At 42.3% G+C, this 23,143-nt stretch overlaps 1 protein-coding gene across 2 annotated transcripts; it reads right to left on the bottom strand.

Moving 5' to 3' along the window:
* Nucleotides 1-1,175: 1,175 nt before the first annotated feature.
* LOC124281339 (enoyl-CoA delta isomerase 2, peroxisomal-like) lies at nt 1,176-19,568 on the bottom strand. Of its 2 annotated transcripts, none has more exons than XM_046717374.1 (4): nt 19,240-19,568; nt 17,805-17,989; nt 12,181-12,316; nt 1,176-1,559 (listed from the first exon to the last, which is right to left on the bottom strand). In XM_046717374.1, exons 1-4 carry the CDS (start codon nt 19,245-19,247, stop codon nt 1,310-1,312), a joined length of 579 nt encoding a protein of 192 aa, XP_046573330.1. In that variant the 5' UTR covers nt 19,248-19,568; the 3' UTR covers nt 1,176-1,309. The 2 variants fall into 2 exon arrangements, with proteins under 2 accessions (XP_046573330.1, XP_046573329.1); XM_046717373.1 differs by having other exon boundaries at nt 19,282-19,568.
* Nucleotides 19,569-23,143: the final 3,575 nt, after the last annotated feature.

The raw sequence follows: 23,143 nt of genomic DNA, 5'->3' as shown, positions 1-23,143 counted from the left end.
TTGCGAGAATTCGACCCATATAATGGTGAATGGCCACAGAAGACACCAACTGGATTTTCAGAGAAGGTGGCACAAACTTTGTCCCAACGAACAAGTGATACCAGTGTTTGTCTTTCCCTTGATGGCAAAAAGGTCACACCAGGTCTCACAAAGAACAAAGGTGATATTGACATTTTGAACACTTTTCAAACTCTTCTTAACGCGGCATCTCATGGACTGTTGTACCAAATGTCTTCAAATTTGGCAACAGCATACATTGGGGGATTACGCAGACACCAGTTTATTTGGGTGACCTTGACCTTATCTTCAAGGTCATTATTTTTTAGTTCAATTCGATTTTACAGATTTCAGCGGGTGGGCAAAAGAACTGATAGGTGCACATAATGTATTGTATACTATGCTTGCACAGAGCTGTGGTACTCTTATCCAGTGTCACCCCAAGAAACCAAATAGATATCGACAAGGCCGTGCAAACCATGTACCGCCCTGAACCAAGAACTGCAAAACCTTTAGGCCATCCTCATTTCATGGCTTCCGAGAGTGAGTTGGTTTAGTTTTACGCCGCACTCAGCAATATTCCAGCTACATGGCGGCTTTCTGTAAATAAATCGAGTCTGAACCAGACAATCCAGCGATCAACAGCATCGATCTGCGCAATTGGGAAACGATGACATGTGTCAACCAAGACAGCGAGCACCCGATCCTGTTAGTCGCCTCTTACGACAAGCATGGATTACTGAAGGCCAATATTCTAACCCGGACCTTCACGGGTATGTCTTCCGAGAGAGTCAGACAGGACGTCATTGTATACTATGGGCTTCATCTGAGACCAGGACAGTCGTTCATTCAAGGACAGAGACGTAACTTCACGGTTCAGCATCATAATATCGCACGTGTTGTGACAGATTTCCTGAGACAGAAGGACATTCCGGTACTCCCCTGGCCATCTGTTTCTCCTATCCGGACCTGTCCCCTATCAAGCATGCTTGGGATGAAATGGAGCGACGTTTATGTCAAGACCACAATCAACCATTGACGTCAACTGAATTGGGACAAGCGCTGCTGAATTTGTGAACTGACTTTTGACTGCACATCTCTTCAAGGGCGTGTCATGATGCATAGTGTCAAATCATACAGATTTCGATATTATCCAGTCAACAGTTAAACAGTGATTCAGTAAAACACCACAAATCATTTTATTATCTTTTTACATTATAAAATGGCGTAACGTCAAATAATGTACAGTTACGTTAATCCAGTAGTATATATGTCAATCTTTCAATCATATCCCAAATAGAAATCTGCACACTCAAGAACGCACTTGACCACTATAGGTTTGGACTACAGAGATGTACAAGTCCTTCTTGAAGCTATGCAAAGTCTCTCGCTTTAGTCCATGTTTCCCGAGAAAATCGTTGGCCATCAGTACAGCTGTGTTGACCAGCTGTGATTGGTCAGCCACTTGGTCCACAATCCCGCACTTTACAGCTTCGTTGGCCGTGTACCGCTTGGCCTGAAGCACAGCCTGGGTCTGAATGGGGCCTGGTGGGACCTTGGCTCTGGAATTAGATGGAGAATATGACTTAAAGACCAAGGTTGTCAAATGTAGGGTATCTTGCAAGGTAATATCACAGACTTAGTGGAGTAGTATTTATAATCGGGGTACGAGTACAGGGGTACCCTAATGGTTTTATTTTGGGTTAATTCTGTTCCCCGAAATTGATTTTTTTTTATTATTATTTTTTTGTAATACTAGCTCACAATTTTTTTTTACATTTTTATTCTGAGTAGTCGGTTACGTTCATTGAGATAATCTTTTTTCTTATCATAAATAAGTTGGTTTCGGACCATGTCTGTTCCGTGGGCTTTGCACAAACCATAATGACATTTCACTCCAATACTGCATACCTAACATGTGTAGTTCGCGAAACCGCTTCTGATAGACATCATGTCTATCCCGCAGTACTCGGTCCTGCATTTCTTGCCGCAAGTCTCGGCTTTTCCCAGAAGCAGGTATTTGCATCGATACAGAGCGCGTCTCATCTTCGCTATATGCACTTAGATATACGTTAGTCTAATTGATTGACGATCAACACCATTGCTGCAAAACCTAATGCCACGAAGGTCAACTCACGATCTTTCTGACCCTTGTAGGGTGTGTAATACTGCGAGATTGTTGGCATGTCGCCCAGGGGTGCTAATCGTTTTCCGGTGACGAGATAATACTCGTGCATGGCTTCGTCTACGTCCCTGTAACTGAAAAACACATCCCTGTCGTCGATGCTCAGAATCTCAGACCCGCTTATTTTTAATCATCGTTTTTTTTCATGATGGCTCGACCAATGTTTGTCACGATTTCTCTTTTGTCATCATTGGAATCCAAACTGATCTGAAAAAAACAGGCGAGCCATCCCCAGGACGATGACGTCGTTCATGCCCAGATTAGGAAAGCGCACCAACAGCATTTGGTTTTCATCGATCGTACTCGTATTATTGGTAATCGTCACGGATTGGCTTTGACCCCAGGTGTTCCCTCAATCCTCGGAAAGGGTTTTGTTTTTGTCCGTATGCCGACAACATCGTTTATATTGAAAGTATGTTTTATATCTTTAATAGAGCAGAAACATGGCTGGTGAAAATATTCCAATGAACGATTTGGGTGATAAAACCCCATTGCTCGATGAACAAGACGACTCATTAACGCGTGAAAGCATAGGCGATAACCTGTTAAAAACGGCTGTGAATGATTATAACGATACCATAGGGCGAAAGGAAAATCTTGAGCGTGACTATTCCAAGTTTGAAATCGATGATAGAGGGATACTGCGACTGAAAGATGCTCCAGACCTCTATCTCATGAATTCCCGTACGAGAAAACTTCTTGCCTTGTCTACACTGTCCAGTCGCCACGTGCCCACTTTATCCGCGACAAATTAAATATAGTCGGCTATCGACAAAATATTTCCGCGAAGACCGCCACGGTAAGTGCAATCGACCGAAATGATGATTTGAGAGACGTGCCGCAACGCGCTCAAGAAGCTTCAAACGGGCTCGACGATGTATTGTCCACCTTAAATGATACCGCATTAGAAACACTGGAGCTGGAATTTACCGTTCGGGAACTGAGAGGGCTAGACAAGGCCTGGCAAACCATTCGTGGATCGCTCATAGACAACATGGCCAAACTGAAAGAACTCTACGATCGTATCGCTTATGAGAAAACAAAACTTGAACATGCGGATGATGACGACGATGAGATCAGCCGATGTCGGATCGAGGAAAGGCTACGTCACTTGCAAGACGAAAGATCGACCCGATAAGAAGCGGCGTCGCACAACAGAGAAGGGCTTCGATCCGAAATCAACTGCATTCGCAAAACCATCAACCGAGTCCTCAAGGAAGACACCACGTTAGCCGAAAGGCATAAACGTTATTCAGAGAACAAGGGATCACCATCGCTAGCCTATTGACCGCACTCAGGTTCATCATTTCGACTTTAGTCATCTCTCACCTAGTCCCCTACCGCCTAGTGGCAAGAAAGGTGTTAAAGAATGGATTGAACAACATTTAAAATACCTGGGGCAAGCCTTCGCGAAACTGGCGGGGAAAGCCGCGGAAGCCCTTTCGGGTATCCTAGGCAGTATCGTCTCCGGGTTGTTAGGATTCTTATCGAAAACGGTCACGATGTTGAGTCAAAACTTGTGGGCGTTTGCCGTGGCCGTGGCCGGCCTGTTGTACGTCTCCGCTAAAGAATTTTTAATCCGATAAGGCACAACCCGACAGCGATTCCACTGACCACAAGTGCTGTTTTATGATCGATGTGTTGCTGATTTTCAACCACCGTGAGTGTCGATAGGTGTGGGGCAGGTGCGGGTTGAACGCTTGGCTCCGGTGATGGTGGTGTCACTATACCCATTTTCGCCAGTGTGAGTCGGTGCTGTGACATGACTGACGTTGATATCGGGATTAGCGCCTAGTTTCTGATCGGCGGTGGCGATAACAATTTCGTTGTTGTAGCCCACCACTTTATGGATCCTCAGTCGCATGTCGCTCAGAGCCATGTACAACCCCACGCCGAAAACGTAGTTGACTTTGGACAGGGCGTTTTGCAGCGTGTCTTGGTAACGTTTGATGGACGTCGGTAAATCCACCGGCGACACGGTGGCATCCTCGACGTTCGACACGAATTGTTTCTGCGTGTTGTAAGCCGTTCCTTTGCCGGTGATGCCGGAAAGCGTTTGCGATTGCACGCCGAAGATGACCCACACATAGGTTCGAATGGAATCGTTCAATCTGACGACACCCGCACGCGAATTATCCAACATCAATTTTTTCCAATCGTCTTCCGGTCCCTGCTGAAACCTCCAAATGCGGTAATCCTTGCTGTTGTCAAAAGCCATGAGATCGTCTCTCCACTCATTACTTGTGACGTAAGCATTCGCATACCTTTTGCCATCCTATTCTTCCAACATCTCGCTGGCTTCCATGGGAGCCATATTATGAACGATGGGAATGCCCAAACGCCGTTTTCGGATTTATTTCAAATTCATCACAAATACGTTCGTAAGCCCGCCAATTGACGGATTGTTCGATGCATCCCACGCCTTGTCCTGTGGAATCGGTGTGCCGATCTCTTTCAGGATGCATCTGATCTGGTAATAGACGTGAAATGAGAACACGGACCGACTCATTTCATCGCGACAAGTTTCGTTCAACGTCACGTTGCATCCGATCGTGTCGCACCACACGGCGAAATTGAACTGATTCTGCCAGAACTGCATCTGGTTGTTAAACCAAGCATGCACTGTTTTTACATTCGTTACCGAAAACCTGTAATATTTAAACACATCGATGAACCGAGCTCGAAAGTGGGAACCATCCACATCCACCACAATCTTTATTTGCGTGAAATCGGTAGCGGTCACGTAATAACTTTTAGGTGTGTACTTTGGTGTAGACATATTGAATGTATATTGTAGTGTCTTGTATCTATTTAACATGTTCGTCTTACGCCCAGGAATCACGAATGGTGAGCCCATTCAACTGCTTCACGCTATCGATAACACGTCAGGACAACTCGAAGTCGCTCTCTGTGATCTCACGTATTACCCGCGATGGACTAATATCAGTGGAGAGAGAAACAACAAGAAGCTATTTATTAATAAAGACCGCCACATTTTATCCGACGGTTATCGTAACGTTTGTATGCTGAACGACGAAACAGGTAATATGTTAGTCACCCGTCCGGAAAACAGATATAAATGGTTACAATTAAAAAACACAAATTATAATGAAACCCCAGCTACGTGGGTCAATGCTATAGTGGGTTCTACACTTATTATTGAAGTCTTTCTTGGAGATGCCCCCTCAGAAGATGTGAAAATTCTCGGTGGGTTAAAAATACGCTGGCATGATCACAATCAAAATAGACATTGTCGTATTTATATACAACCAGGAACAGTCCCCCTCCACAAGCCTCGATGATATCATGGTTTTTCAGGAGTCTGAAATATCATCCAAGCATATGTACCTCATCAGCTTAAAGTCAGACGAAGTCGCTCGAACACTCGAAACCGTGGACCGTTTTCGTTTGCGACAAATCAGCGAGATCAAACGTCAACTGGAACAAGAACATGAGGTGCGACTAGGATTGCACAAAAAGTACCATAGGTCAACGAATGCCATCGATGGTATAGACACCACGCTCGTGACAGCCAGCATGGGACTCGGTGCTGCTGGTGTTGGTTTATTAACAACCATCGTAGCCACACCCATCGTCCTCGGGTTAGAAATAACAGCCGGGGTATCGGGGCTGGTGGGAATAGCTCCCTAAATTCATTTCACGTCGGCTGCAATGTAGAGCGCTGAAAGACAATCAGATCAGGGTTCTAGCCGAAGCCAAGTTAAACACGCTAGATGATCACGTATCAAAAGCGCTCACTGACAGTAAAATCTCCGAGGAAGAGTTTCTCTGGTGTTAGCAGAACTCACAAAATACCACAGAATGAAAGAAGACATTCGAACCAAGACTCGGAAAACCACTGACATCAGCGAAGAGGAGAAAAAAAAGTTCATACTACAAGGGAGACAACAAATCATTCAAGCCTTTCTTGCCAAGAACAAAGACCTCATAAAAGACTAACAATAAACTGTTTTATAGACATCAACATGACATAGCTTAGGGACATATAATTCGCTATTAGAACCCCTACTATGAATACTACTATTTGAATACACATGAATACTCCATTCATGGTGCCGCCATATAGCTGGAATATTGCTGAGTGCGGCGTAAAACTAAACTCACTCACTCCATTCATGGTCTTTTAGCTATCATTTTACGAAGCACATGTTTACAATTCTCTGCTCAATATCTAAAGGGTTTTGTACAGCAACTAGCATGTAAAAATTCTTAAATAGTTCAACCCGATCCCTGGCAGTCAGCCTGGCAGTGATTTCCTGGTCACGTGGTGTTACCTGAACATTCCACAGGTTTTTGACAGACGCCATTTTGAGCTTGTTCTAGACAGCGTTTATACCGGGAGGTGGTGTTGAATATTTTTCCTTAAATATGTCAGATATTAGGGAACTAGGGAGACCGTCTACATGGAATGAAGCAAAAGCTTATGCGAGCTCATAGACAATATCATCAAACAATGATGTTGTTTATTGACGATCTTGATCAGGAGGGCCCCGAGGGAAAAACTATGCCAGAAAAACCAAAGGGAGATTGAAAATTACTCCTTGGTAGTAATAAAAAGAAGTAAAAAATCCTAACAGGCCAAGATCTGTATTATTCGTTACACTGATATACTGAGTCTAACAAAATCTTGAGGAAAGTCGCGTCAGTTTACTTAGACTGACATGGGATCTGGATGGGTGGTTGGTCGTATCGACACCATTCAAAGGCGGATCGTACCTCCTGGTGCCCGAGCATTTCAGGAAAAAACAGGCCATCGTTAATCCCGAAAATAAAGGCGATAATTGTATGAGGGTAACGGTGAAAGCTGCCTTATTTAAACCCAAAGGTAATCCACATAGGCTTTCCTACTATCCCACAGATAAGGAAGATAGTCTCAACTTTACGGGTATAGACGAACCCACTCCCCCTATCCCAAATCTCTAAGATAGAAAAACAAAATAATTTTGCCATCAACATGTTCGGACACAAGGGGAATAGGGTTATTTTGCACAGGATAAGCCCTGTGATAGATAAAACCGTGTGCAGGATCAATTCATTCCTCATCGAAAAAGATGATAAATTTCACTACGCATGGATTAAAAGTTTGAGCAGGCTGTTGTACGACCCAATCCTCTCACAAAGTGAAGAAGTATTTTTGTGAGAGATGTCTGCACGGGTACAGTTGTGCTGAACTACTAGAAGCACATGAAGAAGACTGTCGAGGTGTGGGAGAGACTGTGATCAGGATCGACATGCCTAAAGAAAATGACAACACGCTAAAATTTATCAATCATAAACATCAAATGTCCGTACCCTACGTCATCTACGCCGACTTCGAAGCCCTCATAAAAAATATCGACCATGACACGTCCAACACAACCGAACAAAGTTTCACGTACAAAACCAAGGAACACGAAGCTTGCGGGTCAGGTACGTGGTCGTCCGATGTGACGGAAAAATGAACGCTCCCGTGATCTACCGAGGTCCAAACGCGAGGAAAAAACGATTCTGACAACCTTATCCAACATCGTGCGTATGACGAAGGATGACTGGAGAGCTCATAAGAAGGCTAAGAGTTGCTACATGTGTGGCCAATCCCTGAACGGTGATGTTGTGAGAGATCATTGTCATGTCACAGGTCAATACTGAGGCGCGCTGCTCACAATGTGTGTAACTTGAAGCTTAGAATAAATCCCAAAACAATACAAATCCCCATGGTGTTTCATAATCTTTGCGGTTATGATGCCCACCTCATCATGCAGGCCATCTCGAAGATCGACGGCAAGTTAACGTGCATCCCCAATAACATGGAAAAATACATTTGTTCTCCTTAGACGGCCTGAGATTCATCGACAGTGTTCAGTTTCTCCTGCCGTAGCTCTGCAGTTTAGTGAAGGCGAACAACCCGGATGTCTTCGCTATCACGAATCGATACACTGACGTGTCAACTCAACTTTTGTTGATGATGAAGGGCGTGTACCCCTACAAATACATGGACGATTGGACTAGATTCACGGAAACGAAATTACCTCCAATCGAATCATTTTATAGTCGCTAAGCCGACTCGAACATATCACAGGATGATTACGAGCACGCCCTCTACGTATGGGATAAACTAGGCTGTAAGAATGTATTTGAGATTTTCAGAAAAACATGTCTGAAACAGTACGGCGTGGTATTTCTCCAGCCCGGGTCTCTCTTGGGATGCCTTGTTAAAAAAGACTGGTGTAGAGTAGAAACTGTTAACGAATCACGATATGCACCTATTTATCCAGAAAGGGCTGCGAGGTGGAATTTTGATGGCTGCTAAACGATACGCTAAAGCCAACAATAAAAACGTGGAAGGCTATGACTCGAGTAAAACATATACTCTATCTCGATGTTAATAATCCATACAGCTGGGCTACTAGTCAACCTTTACCCACTGGGGGATTTGAATGGGTTTCCCCCCACATGGTTCGACCAACTGACTGAGTTTAGTTTTAAGCCGCTTTTAGCAATATTCCAGCAACATCACGGCAGGGGACACCAGAAATGGGCTTCACACATTGTGCCCATGTGGGGAATCGAACCCAGGTCTTCGGCGTGACGAGCCAACGCTTGAACCACTAGGCTACCCCGCTGCCCCGGGTTCGAACAAAGGCTATATACTCGAAGTTAACCTGGAGTACCCCCAAGAATTACACGAGTCACACAACAGTTTTCTGCTCGCTCCCGAACGATTAATAGTTGACAAAGACTGGATGTCCGAATAACAACTAAACTTGTTGTTACAAACTGGCTAACGTGGAAAAACTCATACCCAACTTGATGGATAAAACCAAATACATCGTGCACTACCATAACCTGCAGCTGTACTTGTCGTTGGGTATGAAGCTGAAGAAAATACATCGAGTGCTCTAATTCGATCAAAGTCCCTGGATGGAGCCTTACATTCGATTTAACATGGATCTGAGAAAAAAAGCGACCAGCAAGTTTGAGAAAACTTGTTTGAGTGGCATTTTAGAAGTTGAGACGTACAATATGGAACAAGTTTTTATGGATAACAACTTCTTTATTTCATGAGTGCGACATTTCGATACAGGTTCTTGTACCGTTGTCAAGCAAGAGTGATACATGAAGTGGAGGAGCTGCATATTTATACTGTGTATAACAATGAAACAACATACATTGTAATTGACAAAGGAAACAACATAATTGCAGTAATTGGTTAAGCAGTAAGCTGATGAAGCCAGTGAGTACACAAAGGATAGTGAAAGGAAGCCAGAGATGTATAAATACAGGAGTGGTACAATAAAGGGGATGTTTATACAATAGGTGCGATGTCTATTACAATGTATGTAGTTTCATTGTTATACACAGTATAAATATGCAGCTCCTCCACGTCATGTATCACTCTTGCTTGACAACGGTACAAGAATCTGTATCGAAACGTCGCACTCATGAAATAAAGAAGTTGTTATCCATAAAAACTTGTTCCATAAAGTTTGAGAAAAACCTCTACAAACTGATGAACAACTCGGTGTTTGGAAAAACGATGGAAAACTTGGGAAAAAGAGTCACCGTGAAATTTGTGCGATCTCACGAGAAAAAAAAATATGAGAAAACGTATAGCGAGTCCGACCTTTAACCGAAGCAAGCTATTTGAAAACGACTTGGCAGCTCTACACATGACTAAATGTCATATCAAGCTCAATCGACCGGTCTACGTGGGGATGAGCATTCTCGACTTATCCAAACACTTGATGTACAATTTCTACTACAACCAACTCAAGACACGATACAGCGATTGATGCGAGCTGCTGTACACCGACACCGATTCCTTGTTGTTGAATATACAAACTGAGGACGTGTACGAGGACATGGCGAAACACATCCACCTGTACGATACGGGCGTTTATTCTCCCGATCATCCACTCGACGACCAAATAACTAAAAAAGTCCTCGAAAAAATGAAAGACGAATGTGCTGGGACACCCATTGCGGAATACATCGGATTAAGAGCTAAGATGTATTCGATTAATTCTACATTTCGACGCCGAATCGCGTGCATCAAGCCGACCTCCTGTTTCTACCTCAGGACAGGGTAAGACGTAAAACCTACAAGTATGCCCTGACAATCGATGATGTTGCCAGTCGCTACAAGGAAGCGGAACCATTGATTCGAACGAAGTCGCCAAAGCATTAGAACGCATATAGAAACGCAGTTGCTTGACTGGGCCTGCTTTCTTGCAAATCGATCCCGGTCGCAAGTTCATGGTGAGACGAGGATTGTCTGAGCCCACCGCAGCCAAGCCATCGTCGAGAGATTCAATCGCACCTAAGCCGAACGACTATTCTCACACCAGTACTTGCAAGATTTAATCCATCCCCAAAACAGAAATCTGGAAAGAGTCGTACGTTCCCAGAGACTCTAATGCCATAGATAAAGCCTATGTTTATGAAGGAAATCATAAGCTTGTAAAACGTTATTGCTGCTACATCTCATACACCATTTAAAAGATCTAATCCCACTGTTGATAAATATGAAGTTTATTTTTATAATATTATTCAAATAATACAACTACAACTTAAATAAATCTATATTTTAATGAAAATGCAAGCTTACATTTATTAAGTCCTGATAAACCACAAAAGAAGAAAAACCTATGGCGATTTATTTCCATTTGTGACATGTCATAACATGCATGTGCCTTTTGCTTTTATATTTTCATTTTTATGTAATCAGAAAAATATCATAAAAAGATTTCTTAAATAATATGTATCGTCGCCTATTTCCCGATATCAGTGTCTTTCCGCTCGGTAACATGACACACAACGGAAAATACCTCTGTTTTCGAAGCTTCGTATGAATAACATGCAAGGTAAATTGTTTGATGTCGGGTATCGTTCGAAAGCTCTGACATCAACAATATCACTGTCCCCTTGCCGAGAGTATTTTCACAGTTGTAAGAAGCAATTTTATTGGATAAAGATTGGTTTCTAATGACGCTTTTTTCGCCACAGTCTGCTATAAGGGTCGTGATTGGTCAAAATCAGACACGTGACCTAAGGCAGCCAATCATATTCCTGCAATGGATACCGTCCTTGTAAACAAAAACTTTTAGATTTAGACGAAAGTTTTGGGTAAAATAATGCTATTCTGAACATATTAAGCAAGAAATCGCTACTTATAAGTAAATTATGGAACTTATTGGACGTACCGTGCTAGGTTATGACCTGTGACAAAAATGCTTCATGCATATATTTTCGCATTAAACATCGTGTCCGAGCGTGAAGATTCAGGCGGCGAGAACCGAGATGTCACTTGTCAGTGACTTGACTTACATTACATGATCGCACAAAAAGATGGAAATAATAATTTTACATGTACGTTTGACAACTTTTATGTAAGCTGTTGTTGATTTTATTCATTAGTTTATTCAATTTATTTAATGATTTCCCTCGAAACATCGTTACTTTGCTCTTTGACAATGTGGATTATTGTGGACCCGCTGCTGAAGCATGTGTCCGAGAATCGTTTTCAATAACAATGCGAAAAATAGTTTATAATTTTAATTCTGCTGACAATATATGATCAATTGAAATTTAATAAGTGTTTTCAGACATTGCGATATGTGATAGATTTAATATATGAATCATAAGTCAGGTAGGTTCCTAAAATTATGTCTCATTTTGACGTGACTACTGCCTGGCTGATTAATCGGCCTCCGGTGTCATGTTGGGGGAACAGAGTTAACCCAAAATAAAATCATTAGGGTACCCCTGTACTCGTACCCCCATTATAAATACTACTAGCTTCCTGAGATCTTTCTTACTAATCTTTCAAGAGATGTATCTTTCTCAAAACAAATACCATAATAACAAAAGCTATGCTCCCTTACTGCTCCTCAGATGTGTCACACAACATCATCATTAGTGGGGAGTTAAACTTGGTAAAACTCTGAACTCAATGAAAACATATTTGCATGATACAGTTAACTCTCTACATTACATGCCTGACTATGGCCAGCAAGACCGGAGTGAAGCTGACGTCAAGAAGAATCTCGTTCAGACACATCCATCCCTTATCTTGTCGCATGACACGCAGGTCGTGGGCAAACGCCATCAGAGCACCACCACCAAAAGCATGGCCTGGAAATGTAAAAACAAACTGAAAAAATACTGAAATTTCTCCCCTTGCACATGTTCTTTATTTCTCGTTATACGGGGAATGGATGGCTCAGACTAAGGCCCTGTCGTTTCACAGTTCGGTTAGTTGGCTTATTGGTTTAACCCTGCACTCAGCAATATTCCAGCTATATGGCAGCAGTCTGTAAATAATCGAGTCTGGACTATACAATCCAGTGATCAACAACAAGAGCATCTTTTCAATTGGAATACGATGACATGTGTCAACCAAGTCAGTGAGCCTGATGACCTGATCCCGTGAGTCGCCTCTTGCCTCAAATACAGTTTAAAGCAGTGTTAAATCTTGGGCTGGCTAAAAATGATCGATAATCTGAAAAATCGTGGATAGGAAAAATAATTAATCGTTATCAATATGAAAATTGTGTTATCGATAATACTGTTCATCCACTTTGAGTACTTTTCAGTTAGAATTTTTATTTTAATTTTCTCACACAAAAATGAAATTTTTAGAGTAAAATTGATATTTTATACTTATCCTGACTCATGCTCTTTTGCTTGTCTTCTTCTTCTTGCGAACATAGTGGAAACACTTGTATCTCCCTAATTGAAGCTCCCTTCAATGTATAATCACTAATTAATACTCACCATGACTTGCCTCCCTTGACCAAAGCGCGGGAAAGGTGGCGCCACCCTTAGGCCACATGCTTCACTCTCTCCTTATTTTTCGAGCCCAACACTTGAATTTGCAGGGAAATCCAAAGTGTTATGTGGGGAGGATGGGAGGGCTTACCTCATGAGTCAGGATAAGTATAAAATATCAATTTTACTCTAAAAATTACATATTTTTCCTTATCCTGACTCATGCTCTTTTGCTTGTAGTATCCGACGGAATCGGAGGTGGGAAAGAGTAGAGACTTTGGATTTACCAAATTAATTAGTGATTTATATATATATATCTGTAATAACCCCCTGACGGGAACTTATAATGGCACTGAATTGTAATCCTTTCTGCTACTATAAACTATAAGTTTATACACTGCCATAGACAAAACGGGGTATTACCATAAAAACATACTATGAACATAGCAATAAAGTATATAAACGACTCCAACATGGAGAAGTTATCCAAAAAGTACATAAATATCAGTACTGGGCTTAAGGCTAGACAAGCTAGGTATATCAATAGCCCTAACAACTCCGTAGAGTTTAAGCTAGATAATACATGTATAAATATACATAATAATCTCGTAAGACTATGTCTTATCGTCTACGAGGGACTGTCAACTGCTGTGCGAGGACCATAGGACCGAAATGGTGAATACCTGAGACGTCCTCGGTGGTGATATCTCTCAGATAGTGATTAGCAAACACCATGTCGGATTTCCAAAAACATCCCTCCATGATGGTATTTAGTGAACAGTTACCGTGTAGCGCGAGCGTGGAAGCTAAGGCTCTGATTTCAAGAGGATTTGCTGCTCTTGGAGGGTCCAGTCCAGCCGCCTTGTATGGTGGTACGAGTGGTACTGACGTGAGGAGACCCAATAGACTCTGCCATTGTCGTAGTGGTGACGGAGAGAGTAGCGCTGGTGGAATGGTCTGTTGGATCTTGAGCCATCGGTCTTCTGGAACGACGATACGGTTGAGCTTCGTGATAAATCGAATGCCTAGAAACTGCAGATCTTGCGAAGGTACTAGGTCCGACTTGAGTAGATTTACTAACCATCCCAGCTGTGTTAGTAGCTTGATGATGTAGTTTAACTGTAGTTTGAGACGCTGTGGATCTTGATCTACTTGTATCCCGTCGTCGAGGTAGAACGCACTGCGTAGCCCTTGACGATGTAGGTAGGTGACGATGGGTTTCGTTACTCTTGTAAATAACCATGGGGCTGATGATATTCCGAATGGGAGTACTTTCCATTGGTAATGCAGCCCGTCTAGTGTAAATCGTAGGTATTTCTTGGATTCGGGATGTATCGGGATGTGTAGATACGCATCCTGTAGATCTATACTGGCCATGTAATCCATGGGACGGATTAAGTGCCGTAACTGGGGTAGATGTATCATGCGAAACTTTGGTGGTTTGCGTAGATAATCTCTGTTGAACGTGCTCATGACGTGCTCATGTTGTAGATGAGTCTGTATTTCTCCTTGGAGTTTTTCTTGGGTACTAGGAAAACTGGGGAGTAGAAGCCTGGTTCGATGTTTACTTGATCTAGTACTTCTATGGCCTGCTTGTTCAGGAGGGAAGTTATAGCCTCTCTTAAATTGGTAGTTGTTGTGTCTGGAAGTCGAACTTGTAAGGGTTGACTGTCAGCGGGGGCGTGGCTTTTAGTTGGATACGATATCCGTGATGAAGAATGTTGGAGACATATGGGTCTTGTAACATTCCCCAGTTCTCCCAGTATAGTTGAAGGCGTCCACCCACTTGTGACGGTTGTACTGGAACGGCTGGGGGTGGAAGACTCCAGTCGTTCCGAACCTGCCTTTCAGCGTTTATAGTTGCGGGAACCTCTGGGTGCCCTGCCTCTTCCTGATCCTCCTCTGTAGTTGCCAAATGGGCGACGAAAAGCATCTCTTCCCCTGGAACTGGCTATCTTCCTATCCCGTGCTCTCTGTAATCCAGTGAATTTAGATTTTCCTGAATATCTTTGTGAAGTCTGTCTGATGACGCTGGCTAGCGTATCCATTGACTTAATCATAAGGACTTCGCTGGAATCCTTAGTGATTTCCTTGGAGACTTTGTCTATTCCTCCGTCGAAGATGGATGGAGCAGACCACGGGGCTGTATAGAGTGGAGCTGTAAACTGCTCACCCCAGTTGCAGGAGCGAGGAGGCCTTGACGACGGGCTAAGGTTAAGGCTGCTGAGACTGATGTGAGATGATCTGTTAGGAACTGCTGGTCCTTCTTCTGCATAAGTAGGGCCGAGTAAATCATTCTATCATCTTCAGATGTCGTGTCACGCGAAATCTGGTGATAAGAGTCTCATTGATCGTTCTAGATCTATTAAGGCCAAAGAACATCCGCCTAGTAATGGTTTCTAACTGAACCAACTTGCGATCGTCAATCTTGTAGTTCTTGTTCTTGACATCATTGATCAACTTGTAGTTGTCGTCTATGTCTTGTGCCTTGAGGAACGGTTCCATGTTGTGGGTTGCAAACTTGTTAGCGTGGAACTGTGGTAAATGTGCTGTTTGGACTTTAGTGGCTTTGTGGAAGGCTGAGTCCAAATTCTTCGGTACTGCAGCAATCGGGTCGATCGGTGGTAAGGTGATGGCATCAGCATCGTCCTCCTTCATCAAATAAGTCTGTGCCGAGTTATCACTCTTGGAAGGTGAAGAAAGGTCTAGGTTGTTTACCATCCAGTATCGTATCTCAGCGTCTGAGAAGATGATGCCTCCATCGTCTTCTGTAATGGAATCGCCGATAAGAGGTTGATGCTCTTGTGATGGTGGTGTATATGGTTCTATCGCTGTACAGGGTGACGATAGAGGAGACCTGCCTTGGGACTTCTGTGAAGACCTGTGTGGAGACCTTTGTGGAGATCGATGTGGTGATCTACGAGGTGATCGGCGAGGTGATCAGCGAGGTGATCGGTGAGGTGAACGGCGAGGCGAACGATATGATCTTGGTGAACGGCCCGATGAGCTGCGTCTTGACTTTCGCGGAGATCTGTGAGGTGAACGCTGATAGCTTCGCGAAGCCCTTGAGGAATCTGCAGATGACCGTCTGGACGAAGATGATTTAGAACCTGCTACTGGTGTCCTTCGTGAAGCCCTTCATGAAGCCTTAACTGTGTCCGGTTCTGGGGAGTGACGGCTTGACTTTCGCGAAGGCTTTCGTGAAGTCGGGGGGTCCGAGTCTGAGTCCAAAGACGACGTAGTCTTCCTTCTGGAATCTTTATATGAGTGATGATCCTCCGAGTCCGGGGAAGGTGATGATCTTCTAACCCTTTCGTGCAGGCTGTTCATCTGGGTCCTTCCTGGAGGTAGACTGTGACTTCCTTCGTGAAGGTGGCTTGGTCGTGGCCGCTTACGCTGGACGGAGTCCCTCTGGGAAGTCGCAGTGTCTGCGTTGGTGCCTTCGTGAAGGTCCTTCTGGGCTGGTTGCAGTCTATAACGGTCCTCCATCATCTTCATGATCTTCTGTATCATGTCGTCTGGGACGGTCTGCGACGATGTCGTCGATGCCCTCTCTGCGATGTTAGCGACGGGCCCCTCAGGATGATCGTCGGACATCAGTGTAGAGACATCAGGCTGCATGGCGATCTCTGCTGACGTTACTGTAGCTGACACCCGTCGCTTCTTGTGGCGTAGATCGGGTATGATGATCGGCTGGTCGTCATACAGGCCGAGTTCAGCGGCGGGAAGGATCTCGGCTGAGAACGTTCTAGCTGGCTTCTTAGCTCTTCCCTTGGAGGTCGACGCTGCCCTGGGGGTACGGAGTTTACGCTGTGACAAAGTCGATGCCCTCTTAGACTTCTGCTGCGATGACGGTATGTCTGGGGAAGCAGGACACTTCTTGGAGACGTCGGACTGCATCCCACGCCCCTCCTCCGAGGGAAACTCTAGCGGAACACCAGACGGGAGGGGGTCGTCCGACAGCAGTTGACTGGCTAGAGGGTCCGATGTATCGGCCATGACTAAGGCTTGTTTACGTGATCTATCTGCTGCACGTCTCAAGACGCAAAAACGATATTTGTTAAATGCAAAAATGGATAAATTAATACAATAACTGCAACGTGAAGTAAACGCACAAGGCGTAGTACAGCTAGGACATATTAAATGCGGATCAGCAGCAGAAAAACGTAATCTACAAACAGTACAGATTTTCATCCACGTAAACTTAGCTGAACAATCACGGAATCCCGTGAATAAACAGTAGAATTACGAGTAATAATCAATACATATTGATAAAGGATACTAGCTACACCTCTTTAGTAAGGAATAAGAGGTAATAAACTAAGAACAATCAAAGGATATAGTGTGCAGGGAGACACAGGCGCTCTCACATCCTGCTCACTGGGCGAAGAAGGAGAGAGTGAAGCATGTGGCCTAAGGGTGGCGCCACCTTTCCCGCGCTTGGGTCAAGGGAGGCAAGTCATGGTGAGTATTAATTAGTGATTATACATTGAAGGGAGCTTCAATTAGGGAGATACAAGTGTTTCCACTATGTTCGCAAGAAGAAGAAGACAAGCAAAAGAGCATGAGTCAGGATAAGGAAAAATTACAAATTTAGGACTTTATTCATGGTCTGCTTCTAAATTATGTTCATGATGCTATTTTGTTAATAATCCATACAAAAACACGTCACCACTCACCAGTGATGTGAAATATATTCATGTCCTTCAGACATTTTTGTAACATTTCTGATATTTATTGATAATCGATCGATATTTAGTTAACGATTATGGATCTCCATGATCTGTATCGATAGCCGTCCGTAGTTAAATCAGTCTCTGCATATTATTCACAACGAAGCCAGATCACATACCACTGATTGCTGCTACTGTGGGAAGAGGAAACAGCAGGAGACGTACACAGAGTTTGTTAAGTTCAGCAACGTACTCCGCCAGTTGACGCTTTTGGTCTGTGAAGGTCTTCATATGATCAAGATCAAGGCCATTTGAGAAGAACTTCTCATTACCTGTTGTCACTAATGCGCGGCATTCAGAGTTTCTGGAAACATATTTATTCAACTTTATATTGTATTTTCATTTACACCCCTAAAATACACTTCACAAGTTGCTGTATCATACTATAAGTATCATACTATAACAGGGCTCCAGATAATTTTTAAACATCAGGAGTACGTACTCCTTATTTTGTCAATATAGGAGTACTGGAGTACATTTAGAGTACTGAATGGAAAATAATGGCGTATCAGTAATCTTGTGTTTTGTTTTATATATGCACCACAACATTGCTACTCTTGTGTAAACAGGTCAATAATCAATAAAACAATACTTTTTCAGATAAATACGTCTGTAATTGATTTTAAGACCATACACCATTGCTGTGGTGCGTATCTGCCACGTTTTCTAAATTATTTCCTACCGTATCGTGCATATTTTCTATCTGTACATACGCCGATACGGCCCTTATCTGGAGCCCTGACTATAAGTATCATACTATAAGTCAGGGCTCGATTTAGTGCTTTGTTACTTGCACTGGTGCAACCGAATCTTACAAAGTGCAACCTCGTTATGAGTCTTAGCTTGCACAAGGTGCAGTCAACTTTTGATAAATCAACAATAAATCTAACATTATAAGCATAAATATGTCAGCTCATTTTTCTTCTAACCTTTGAATATCTAATAGCTGTTAACACACTACGTTGCAACTAGGTTTTTATCTTAGGTTGCACCTGGTGCAAGTTGATTAACCTCTCTTAAATCGAGCCCTGTAAGTTGCTGTATCATACTATAAGTTGCTGTGTAAACTCTCATCTCATAATCTTATCGAATACTTAATAGTGCCACAGTTCACAATTAAGAGTACAGTGAGTGAATTTTACGCCACTTTTAGCAATATTCAAAAAATATCACAGCGGGGGGGGGACACCAGAAATGGGATTCACACATTGTACCCAAGTGGGGAAACGAACCTGTGTCTTCGGTGTGGCTGGCAAATGCTATAACCACTAGGCTACCCCACCACCCATTAAGTGTTCAGTAGCCAGTTTAGTACAAAGGGGAAATATTTGAAAGACAGTTCATAAAAATCACATGGAAACACATAAATTGATAATTTGGTATAACAATATTATTCAATTAATATTGATTTAATATTTTACAGATATAACATGACATAAAAATCAGATGTAACCAATAACAAATTTTTTTGGTTCAGTTATGTTATTACACTGCTGTTTGATTTAAAATCTTAAATGGATTATGTATCAAACACTTATGGCTCAGAAAACGCACATCTTCATCTGAAGCTTCAGAATCTGTCTTAAATGTCCCTACTGTTCGACTGCATCCAGAGCTTGGTGCCATTCTTCCATCGCTTTAGGTTGAAGAGTGTTCTGCCCACTTTTCATAGTAACCACAGCCATTCCTTCGTCTAGAAAATTCAAGTCAAGTAACGAGCCAGAAAACGCTGTCGACATTGTTCTCCCACATAATGGATGTGTGAGAGGTGGCAAGGACTTTGGATTCCAGCCATGCTGCATACATTTGTGCAGTATTTTACTTGAACCCGCTAGTCTTCTACACAACATGAAGGAACCTGACATCGTCTATCTTCTCCGGGTAGTTACATTTAGGATTGGCGGTACTGAAACGAAACACGACATTCCGTGCATGATCTTTGCACTTGATCGAATTGCTCACTCAAATGGACTATAATCTAACTGTTATACCCACACAAAATACCACGGGGCACAATAATGGGGGGATTGAAAAGGGGATGGGTTCCTTTTTCATTCGTTTAAATTCCCGAGACCACAGACAATACATCAGAAGGGAGTCCATCTCAAGTCTAGAATGACTGAGCAATTTTTTATCTATTTATTGTGTAAATGTATTTTAGAACATAATAACTTGATTTCTGGGACTGAATGTAAGTCTGCCTCTCGCTTTATGCCACCAAGGTTCTGATCTGTTGATGTTCTTCCCTTCCCATGTCGACTAAAATAAAACGCCTCCGCGGTTAGAGCGTCCGCCCAGAGAGCGGAATGTCGCGGGTTCGCTACCCGACCGCGTCATACCAAAAGACGTTAAAATATGGTACTTGTTGGTCCCTGCCTGGCGCTCGGCATTAATGGGTACAACAAGGACTGGTCGGCTCGGAGTTTATTGTGTCTGAGTGGGTATTCTTGGTTATTTGCTATAAAACCAGCTTAAGTCTGGGCTAGTACAAGGGGACGCTCATACACATGCATGCACCTCTTTCTGTTTTATGACGTAATCACGTGTGTGTGTGTGTGTGTGACCTTTTTGTGACCTAATCGATTTGGACAGTGAGTTTTGAACCCTTAAGTGCCCTTTGGAGTCCCCTTCCGGTCCAGGTGTGTGTTACCTTTAGGTTGACCTTAGGGGTCTGTGATTATTATTCAATTATTTTATGAGTGGTATGAGTTTGCCGACTCAAGTGTTCACACAGCAAAATCTTTTATTGACTTTTATAGAGTTAATATGACAATGAATTTAGATGCTATGTATTAGGTCAAAAACCAGTCTTGTTCGAAATATCAGAGCCCATGTTGTTACATCAAAGAACGAGGTAAAACTACGCAGTTTAAAATAGATTACGCTGTTATCAGATTTCATTCTTAAGGACTTGCGATTTGGTACAAGAAACAACTTACAAGTGGTCAGCTTCCGTCATTAAGTGCTTGACCGGAAATAGTAAGCAGTTGAGGACTGGTGGTCACTGAATATCTCAAGTGGGGTGTCAAATGGTTGCACAGTGATGAAATGGTTTGGCATTTGTCATATATATATGGTGTAATTGTATTACTGAACAAGAAAACAAACATATTTACTCTCCTGTAAAACTTTCGGATGTTTTTACTCAAAATTTTAAAGTTGAACTTTAATTTCTCAAACAATTAAATTAACATAAGAAAACATCTTATTTCCATGAATACTATATGACACTTATTTGACATCATGTGACACATGGGTTACTGACTTCGTTACTAGCTGTTATTCCACAGACGGTATATAGTGAAGTACCGGTGTGACCTTTAGGATGACCTTAGTGGTCTGTGATTATTATTCAATTATTCTATGAGTGGTATGATTTTGAATTTTTTATTGAATTTTATAGAATAGATATTACACTTTGAATATTAGGTGAATTTAGATGCTATGTATTAGGTAAAAAAACAGTCTTGTTCGAAATATTAGAGCGCATTTTGTTAAATCAAAGGGCGAGGTATCACTAGGCCGTTAAGGACAAGTGGTCAGCTTCTGTCATTACGTACTTGACCGCAAGACGGGAAATAATAACCAGTTGAGGATTGGTGGTCATCAGCTGATAAGCTACATCATGTGATGTGCGACAATCACAAGCGATGTATTCATGATCCAACCATATATGACTACGATTTGGTTAGTAATACCTGATGTGATCAGGTGTGACGGAAATTATTTGGTTAAGCTTTACAACCATATATGGTAAAAATACTTTTACACGGTCCTGTAGGCTGGAAATTTCTACCGTCCATAACGTTGTCTGATGTTGAATTGGTAGCCTCAAGAAATGTATTCATATTTAAATTGAAATCACTATAACATGACTAGGTCAGAATGATCAGGATGATTGCATTACTACTAAATATTGACAAAGGTTTGTGTCTCTTCCACTTGAAAAGAGACAGCAGTTACTAATGTCTTGCAATGTAAGATAATATGATAATAGTTAAATGGAATAGGATCTTTCACCTCTGTCATAGTTCACACATCAAACAGAAGATTTCCATAGCTACACTTACGGACCATGGCAGATTTTCGAGAGATTCAGCAGAAGTATTCCCTTTTCAGATGAACATGTTGATTTATATGGCAGCAATTGCCGTAGTTACTTCATTGATTTGAGAGATGAAATATGGTTTATGGTAACGTGGTCAGTTACGCGTCTGTCTTCTGAAGGAATTTGATCCAGGGTACATGGGTGGAATCGCCTATTGCTGAAACATTGCTACGATGGAAGAGTGTTGTATTTAAAACTGCTGTTTTGAAAGTGGAACTTTTTCAGAACCACGTCGGTCGCACAGAGATGGCAAATGCAAAATGGTTCCTGGGGTAATGCAGCGTTAACGCACCACATCCCGGCAGTGACCATATAATATGGTCTCTGATCCCGGAAACCAGGTTGATGGTTGCTATGATGGCGAGGTTGCTTTGGCTCTCTCAGGTGATGGTTTCACTGAAGACGATCCTGACTGTTTGACCCATCATGTGTTTGTATGCAGGGAGGGGCGGTGGGATAGCCTAGTTGAAATCATTTATGACTTAATACTAATGTATAATGTTTTTATAATTTGACCATTGGGAAAACTCTTATATTTGGCGCGATTATCTCCCAATTGGCAGACAGTTCATTGATAGACACTGAACTAGAAGGTTAATTAGGGTAACACCTACGGGTATAATGGAACAGTCCACTGTCTAGTGAGTAGAGCAGGGTGAGCCTGAAACTGATTCCTTACTGAGAAGTTTGATTGTGTGTAAAAAGAACTTTGTTGTTATTAAATGACAATCTGTCTTCTCTTCTCACAATTGTTTTTACTATCAGTTCCTATCGAATATAAAAAACAGGTTGTGGTACCGAACGTGTTATTGTGTACACGACCACCCGGTGTAGTTTAAGTGGAACAACGGATAAGCTTTATGTAAATGATCTATGACCCATGTTAATGATTATCTAATGTTTTTGGTTGTTTTTCTATGCATACATGCTATTATAAAGATTGGTACGGAAATAGCATGAAAGGTTATTCTGTTTGCCTCATTTGTCGCTCTTAACAAGATGTTCTCTGTACTACCAATAGTACTGTTATGAGGTCACACTTTCTGAAGATAGGGGTATTGTATAGTATGACCAGAAATTATTGAGAATTTTAGGAATATGTTTAATTGGATTCCTAGTATAAACAACCTTGACTAGCTATCAAGTGCTTGGTTTCATCCAAGAGAGACAACTCTGTTAATCCTTTTTCATTAGTTTGTGAAGAGTTATGCCCCTTGGTTTACTTGCTAGCAGACGGCATTTTCAGTGATCCTCAGTACGGATGATTTAGAGAAGAGGAAGTTGATTTTAGAGTATTATAACAAGGACATCAGATCAACTAAAGTGGTTTCAAGTAGAAGAGGCATCCAT

Source organism: Haliotis rubra, unplaced genomic scaffold (assembly GCF_003918875.1).
Source record: "Haliotis rubra isolate DU_JTF1 unplaced genomic scaffold, ASM391887v1 Scf282, whole genome shotgun sequence".
NCBI classification, from domain to species: domain Eukaryota; kingdom Metazoa; phylum Mollusca; class Gastropoda; order Lepetellida; family Haliotidae; genus Haliotis; species Haliotis rubra.
This window is presented reverse-complemented; position numbering and strand designations above follow the sequence as displayed.

Excerpts from the sequence above, each read along its gene's own strand:
- LOC124281339 (XM_046717373.1), bottom strand. The coding sequence starts at position 19,550 with ATGTCAGGTTCCTTCATGTTGTGTAGAAGACTAGCGGGTTCAAGTAAA. Across the intron at positions 17,990-19,281 it reads GCTCTGGATGCAGTCGAACA|AAACTCTGAATGCCGCGCAT; the intron begins GTAGGGACATTT and ends ATATGTTTCCAG. Across the intron at positions 12,317-17,804 it reads CACAGTAGCAGCAATCAGTG|GCCATGCTTTTGGTGGTGGT; the intron begins GTATGTGATCTG and ends TTACATTTCCAG.